Raw genomic sequence first — 7,000 nt, 5'->3', positions numbered from 1 at the left:
TCAGCCAGCTCCTGCGTCTCCCCAGTCTCTCTCCCCTGTGCCAGCTGGGTTCCCACTGACTCTCCTGTGATTGCAGAGTCCTCATTTCCCCGTCAATACCTGGAATTAGCACTTCACTTTTGTGTGATTCCACGCTTTGTGGAGCTCCAGTCACACCCCAGGCACACGCTGTCCATGGAGATCCCCTGGGATATCCAGGCAGCTACAGATTCCCCTCCTGGAAGATGTCTTCTGCCCTGTCGCATGTGGGAAAGAACTGGGTCTGGACCCCAGTGGCCATTCACCATCTCCACTGTCACTAGGCACCAAGAGGTGAGTCCTAAATCCAACCCTCTAACAGGTCACAACAGGACAATGAGCTTGTTTCTTTTGGAACCATGGAGTAATGGGCCCTTTTGGCATGCAACAGCTTGGGCCTGATCCTGAATGACCTTTGGAAAAACAGTGCGCAGGAAAGATGCCTTTTTATGACAGAGGTGCTTTGAGGGAGTCAGCCTGGGCCCAGTGTTACACAGAAACATTTCTACATGGGTTCCAGGTGAGACAGAGGAGGTTCAAGATTCAGATGAAGTACGTGAAATCCAAATATTGCTCTACAAACATAAAACCCCAAATACGAATGACAAGCATGATACTAAAACAAAGCATGGGCCTGGTGTGGGAGTCACTTGCGTAGAAAGATAGGAAGTTTATCAGTATTGAAAAAAGTCCATGAAATCACCTTCCTCAGGGCACCCTTGAGCTCCTGGTTCCTCACGCTGTAGATGAGGGGGTTCACTGCTGGAGGAACCACTGAGTACAGCACTGCCACCACCAGATCGAGAACTGGGGAGGAGATGGAGGGGGGCTTCAGGTAGGCAAACATGCCAGTGCTGACAAACAGGGAGACCACGGCCAGGTGAGGGAGGCACGTGGAAAAGGCTTTGTGCCGTCCCTGCTGAGAGGGGATCCTCAGCACGGCCCTGAAGATCTGCACATAGGACAGCACGATGAACACAAAACAACCAAAAGCAACGAAGGCACTAACCACAATAAGCCCAAGTTCCCTGAGGTAGTCTGAGTCTGAGCAGGAGAGCTTGAGGATTTGGGGGATTTCACAGAAGAACTGGTCGACAGCATTGCCCTGGCAGAGGGGCAGGGAAAATGTACTGGCCGTGTGCAGCAGAGCATTGAGAAACCCACTGCCCCAGGCAGCTGCTGCCATGTGGACACAAGCTCTGCTGCCCATCAGGGTCCCGTAGTGCAGGGGTTTGCAGATGGCAACATAGCGGTCATAGGACATGACAGTGAGAAAACAATAGTCCCCTACAATGAAGAAGAGAAAGAAAAAGGCCTGTGCAGCACATCCTGGGTATGAAATGGCCCTGTTATCCCAGAGGGAATTGGCCATGGCTTTGGGGACAGTGGTGGACAGGGAGCCCAGGTCAAGAACAGAGAGGTTGAGGAGGAAGAAGTACATGGGGGTGTGGAGGCGGTGGTCACAGGCGATGGTGGTGATGATGAGGCCGTTGGCCAGGGGAGCAGCCAGGTAGATGCCCAGGAAGAGCCCGAAGTGCAAGAGCTGCAGCTCCCGTGTGTCTGCGAATGCCAGGAGGAGGAACTGGCTGACGGAGCTGCTGTTGGACATTTGCTGCCTCTGGGTGTGGAGCACTGAACAAAGAGGGAAGAATAGTGAGAAGTTAGGGGAAACTTTTCTTAGCAAAATCAACACCATTTCTCATACTTCAGATTCTCTGCCACTTTTCCATTTCCATGAGATCAGAGAGGTTCTTATACAACACTCTCTTGTCTCAGCTGGAGATTCTCTTGCATTTCAGAAACCCTCACCATTTCTGCTGCATTCAGGGACAGCAAAGGGAGTCCTGCCAGGCAAGGGGATTGTCTGAGGGTTAGTGCAGAGAGAGGGGAGCTGGTCTGTCCCTCTGTCTTGTTCCCAGCTGCCCTCTGCTTGTGCCTTTCTGAGACAGAGGGGAATCGCACTCGCGTGTTGACATGGAAAGACACCAGGCACTGCTGAGAGCAGAGAAACCCACTGCCGAGAGCTCAGTGTCTCACCCTTTCTCAAGGTCTCAGCACCCCACTTCTCACCAAGGACACACATGGCTCGTTTCACAAACCCAGCAGCGTTTCCTTGGTCGTAGCATCTCTGCGCTTCTCCACAGGGCATTCAGGTAACAGCAGGATGCTCCAGGACGGATTGGCATCCTGGAGGGCAGCTCAGTGCTTGGAAGGACACCCCAAGGAGATACCCAAGTGTCCTAGTGATGGTATCTCAGAAAGGGAGAGACAGCTCCTTCCTCAGGGGATGATAGAGACTGCATTGCCCACAGCCCCACAGGTTAGAGGAGAGCTTGGACACTTCATTTCCATGGAGACACCTTCATGGGAGAAATCACAAGACCGGTACCTGACTCGGCTGCTGCAACTCCCATCCCCAGAGAGCCTGGCTGAGAGAAAAAGACGACAATCACATTATCACAAACAGCTTCAGAAACAAGGGAAAACGCAGTGAGGGTCTGGCTGAGAGAGGCCAGGGCAGAGACAGCCGGGCACTCAGGACAGCGTTACCCTCACCCAGATGTTCACGCCACATCCCAGACACCAACTGTGCCTGGATCCTGCTCTCAGTCCCTGTGTTCTGCAGAGGGAAATGGGCATGTGTCTGGAGAGCTGGCCCAGGGCTCTGCTGGAGCTCTGGCTTCACAGGAGGGTCATGCCTTGAACCACAGAGCCCTGAGGGCTGAGGCTTTGCTGGGTGGGAGAGGAGGTGAGGGGGCTTGCTCAGGGGAAGGGGTCTGCATTGGAGGGGATCATACGGAGTTTTCTGAATCCTTCCTCCCACAGCATTTCTGGTTTCTCTTTCCTCTCATTCCCTGATCATATCCCTGCTGCCGGGAGATTCTCCTCCTGGGAGGTGTTTCCCTGTCCCATGTCTTTTCCCTGTCAGCTCTCACAGACCCCATCCCAACCCCTGTGCACTCCCCTTGGCCCCACAGAAACCTGCCTGTTTGCCGGGCACTGCCTGGGTTCATGTTCCTGTTTGCAGGTGGAAAAGGGCAGGTCAGAACAACCCCGATGGGTCCAGCAGAGCTGATGCTGGTGCTGCCCATGGGCAGAGGAGTGGCTGAAGGCACTCCAGGAGGTTCCTGGCAGACCTACTGACCACTCAAAGCTACAGCTCAGGAGTCTCACTGACTTCTTCCAACTTCAGAGCTCCCTATACATTTATCCCTTTCTCTACCTCCCCACCCTCTCACTAGGAAAATAAAAACACAAACGCAGGAAAGCTCCTTATCTGTAACATAATTCCTGCCTTGAGCTTCCCCTTGAAAAGTGCCCTCAGAAATGTCCTGGGGGTGAAGTGCAGCTGAGAGCAGCCCTGACCCACGCAGCACCCCCTTGACAGCAGGACACTCTCCTGCCAGGAGCTGCCTCTTCCACCCACACCTTCTCCCCGCACTGCTGCTGGGAGCTCCTCAGGGAAACGGAGAGCTGATCCTGACATGAGATAAGTCCCTGCCACAGCACAAAGCACCCTTGGGTGCAGGGACCCTGCTCTGAAGGACAGACCCCTGGCTGCACACCCACCTTCACACTCTGCAGCCATCCCCGGGTGAAGGCAGCTGATGTGCCCTGTCCCTTTGACAGAGCCATGGGGAAGCCCTGCTCCAAAGCAAGTCCTTTTTCTCTATGTTGGAGAACCTCTGAGAGACCTCCTGATAGATCCCAGAGGCTGTGGGATGTGCCAGCTTCAGGAGATCATTCCAGGAACCGCAGCTGCATTGCCCTGCAGCCAGAGACTTACCCTGTTCAGGGCTGGGAAGATTTTTCTGCAGCTGAGCTCTGCTCTCTCCTCCACCCCAGACTGCCTTTACACCCTCTCTGCCTCCCTCCTCTGCCCTCGCTGCCTGCAGGCAGTGCCCTCAGCCCTGCTGCGCTTGGCAGAGGAGCTGCTCCTGGGCAGAGCTGTCTCTCTGCAGCGCTGCCCGCTTGCCATGAGCTCCCTCCATGCCAGGAGCCCAGCCCAGCTCAGCAGCAGAGGACCAGCCCAAGGCAGCCCTTTCTCTGCCCCCTCGGGGCTCCCTCCAGGTGTCCCTGGGGCTCCAGGGGAACCTGCTGGGAAACAGGATGAATTCATCACTGATGTTCCCTCCCTCAGCTGGGCAGAGACACTTCTTTCTTGCACTGTCTTTTCTCCTCTCAAAGTTACATCGAAATATAACATTTTTGGTCTTATTATTCGATAACTGCAAACTCTGCTGGAGCCATTCATAGAGAGAGGGCAATGTCTCAGGGATCATGATTGAGCCTGGTGGGAATGTCCTTTGGCCAAGTTAAATGACAGCTGATTCCTAAATAAGGGCCAAAAACTCTTTGTAGGTAGTTAGGGTCTGGCGGCCGGAAGATATCGCGCTGTACGGAAAGATAGAGCCCCTCCCCCAATGGCGGTTAGTTGATGATGTAAGCAGACGGAAGTGACGTTGTAAACTCGAGCTATATAAGGCTGTGCCACGTGCTAATAAACGCCATTTGCCATCCACCACATTGGTGTCTGCGAGCTGATGGACCGAGCGGCCTGTGATTGGTCGCCGTGCCGTTCCTGAACCAGGTCGTCACGCCAACCCCAGGCAACAAGTGGTGCCGAAACCCGGGAATCGTCACCTGGATTCGGGTGAACGGCGGCCGAAGCGGCTGGACCAGCCCGGCGGGGGAGGTCAGGGGAGGACACTCCCAGACCAGGACCAACAAGGAGGATGGAAGCCCTTGTGAAGGTCGTATCCCAAGTATATAAACAGTGGGGGATTGATTGTAAGCCCAAAGATTTTACCCTTGCAGTTGCGAGGCTTTTACAAATTGGGGTCATTGACCAGCCGGTGGATATTCTCCACCCAGAAGTGTGGGATAAATGTACTAAAGCGTTAGCTGAGGAGACGATGTCTTCGGGTTGTGGGAAAAATCTTAAGTCATGGGGAAAAGTCGTACAGGCTTTGCAGAAGGCCATACAGGAGCAGGATACATGGAGGGCGGCAAGGGACTGTTTGTTGGTTACCCCGAAATTGGGAGTCAGGGCAGCCACACAGACTCCGCGCCCCCCGGACGACGGTAATCCTGCTGAGCCCACGGACTCGCGGGAGGGCGGTACGCCCCCCTAGTCCCCGAACCCCGTCCCGCTCGCGGAGGGACAAAATCAAACAAAATCCTTCTGGGGCAAATTAGCCGAGGAGGCCAGGGGTGCCGCAGGGAAATCAGAGTCTGAGGACCCCTGGGCGAGACCACCCCCCTGTGCGCCCCAAGACGGCCCCGGCCGAAGAAGGGAAAGGCGGGGCGAAGATGCCCCCGGCGGGAACAGGGAGGAAGCGCTGAAACCTACAGGTGCTCACAGACAAAGGAAGGGGAAGAAGGAGAAAGAGGCAAGTGGCGGGGGCGATCGGGGGGAGGAGGGGAGCGCGAGCGAGGGGCGGAAAGCCAATCAGAGTGGTCATCTGCACAAATGCCCTCACAGAGCAAACACCCCCCCGGGCAGAAGGCGAGGTGAGCTAAGGGGGAGGGAATGGTCCGCCCGCAAGGTAAATGGGCGGGGCCAGAGCCCAACTAAAAAGCACTGGAACCCGGAAGTGAGCAGTCAGTCGAGCTCCGACTCCGGGTCAGACACTACCTGGAACGAGTGGCGCGCAATCGATTCAAGTTCGGAGGAGGAGGAAATAGGGGTAGACAGAGTCAAAAGCCACAATATCCCAATTCGCAATGAAGAGAAAACGCGAGGGGGAAAAATTCCCCTCATGGATTGGAGAAAAATAAAGATCGCATGCGCCGATTGGGCCCCATCGGCCACGCTAGCGTTCCCGGTCCAGGTGGCGGACGGGGGACAAAGGGTCCACTTGCCAATAAATCCTAAGGATATACAAGCGATTGTTAAAGCAATCGCAGACAAAGGGCTTAATTCTGCCATGGTTTCCACCCTCATAGATGGAGTTTTCGGGGGGGACGACATGCTCCCGTTCGATATAAAACAAGCTTGTAGATTGATCTTTGATGGAGCAGGGATGATTGTTTTTAAACAAGAATGGGAGGACAACTGTACGAAGCAACTAGCCCAAATAACCGGAGCGGACCACCCGCTACACGGCTCCAGCCTGCAGCGGCTAATGGGTACAGACCCAACAATGGTTACCCCCCAGGCGCAAGCTCAAGGCATGGGGGCCCATGAAGTTATGACAACCGCTCGTGCGGCCAGAGAAGCTATTCGTGTAGCCTCTAGAATTGTCGCCAAGCCATCGCCATGGTCCACAATAAAACAAAATGAAAGTGAGAGCTTTACGCAATTCGTAGACCGCCTTCAGGCAGCGGTCGACTCCTCAACCCTGCCCGCGGAAGCGAAAGGCCCGGTCGTTGCAGACTGCTTACGTCAGCAGTGTAATTCGAAAACCAAAGACATTTTACGATCTCTACCACCGGGGTCATCTATCGCAGACATGATTAAGCATGTCGTGAATGAAGAGCATTTAGCCCCGATTCAAGTGGCTGTTCGCACCGCAATAACTAATCTGATGGCATGTTTTAAATGTGGCCAAGCGGGCCACGTTGTGGCAAACTGCCCTCGGTTGGGGGACCCGCCAACAGCGCTCCCCCCACACCAGAATCGATCTAGAGGGCCATGTTGGTCTTGTGGAAAGAAAGGACATTTCGCTAAGGAATGCAGAACTAAAATTCAGGGAAACGGGATGGGGAGAGGGCACCTGGGCCGCACACAGCCTTCTCCCACACAGCTCCCGCGGCCCAGTCATACCAACCTTGGGTGGGGCGAGGCGCTTTCGAACCCGTTGCCCCCTCGAGAAGCGACCAGCTTTATGGCCCAACCGATAGCCCAACTGAGTCAGCCCTTATCTCAGGGACAGCAAGGACCACCCCTTGGGGGCGAGACCTTGGGGTGGCCCTGGCAATAAAGTGTGACAACCCACCGGTGGTGTGGGGGATCTGTTCTCTCTATAATATCCCCAAT

The 7,000-nt window shown here is 54.9% G+C and overlaps 1 protein-coding gene across 1 annotated transcript; it reads right to left on the bottom strand.

Annotated features, from left to right (window-relative positions):
- Positions 1-664: 664 nt before the first annotated feature.
- LOC141737413 (olfactory receptor 14J1-like) lies at positions 665-1,705 on the bottom strand. Its single transcript, XM_074572105.1, has one exon. It carries the CDS (start codon positions 1,625-1,627, stop codon positions 665-667), a length of 963 nt encoding a protein of 320 aa, XP_074428206.1. The 5' UTR covers positions 1,628-1,705.
- Between the last annotated feature and the right edge of the window lie 5,295 nt (positions 1,706-7,000).

The sequence above is a fragment of the Larus michahellis genome, unplaced genomic scaffold (genome assembly GCF_964199755.1).
Source record: "Larus michahellis unplaced genomic scaffold, bLarMic1.1 SCAFFOLD_117, whole genome shotgun sequence".
NCBI lineage: Eukaryota > Metazoa > Chordata > Aves > Charadriiformes > Laridae > Larus > Larus michahellis.
This window is presented reverse-complemented; position numbering and strand designations above follow the sequence as displayed.

Excerpts from the sequence above, each read along its gene's own strand:
- LOC141737413 (XM_074572105.1), bottom strand. The coding sequence starts at position 1,627 with ATGTCCAACAGCAGCTCCGTCAGCCAGTTCCTCCTCCTGGCATTCGCA.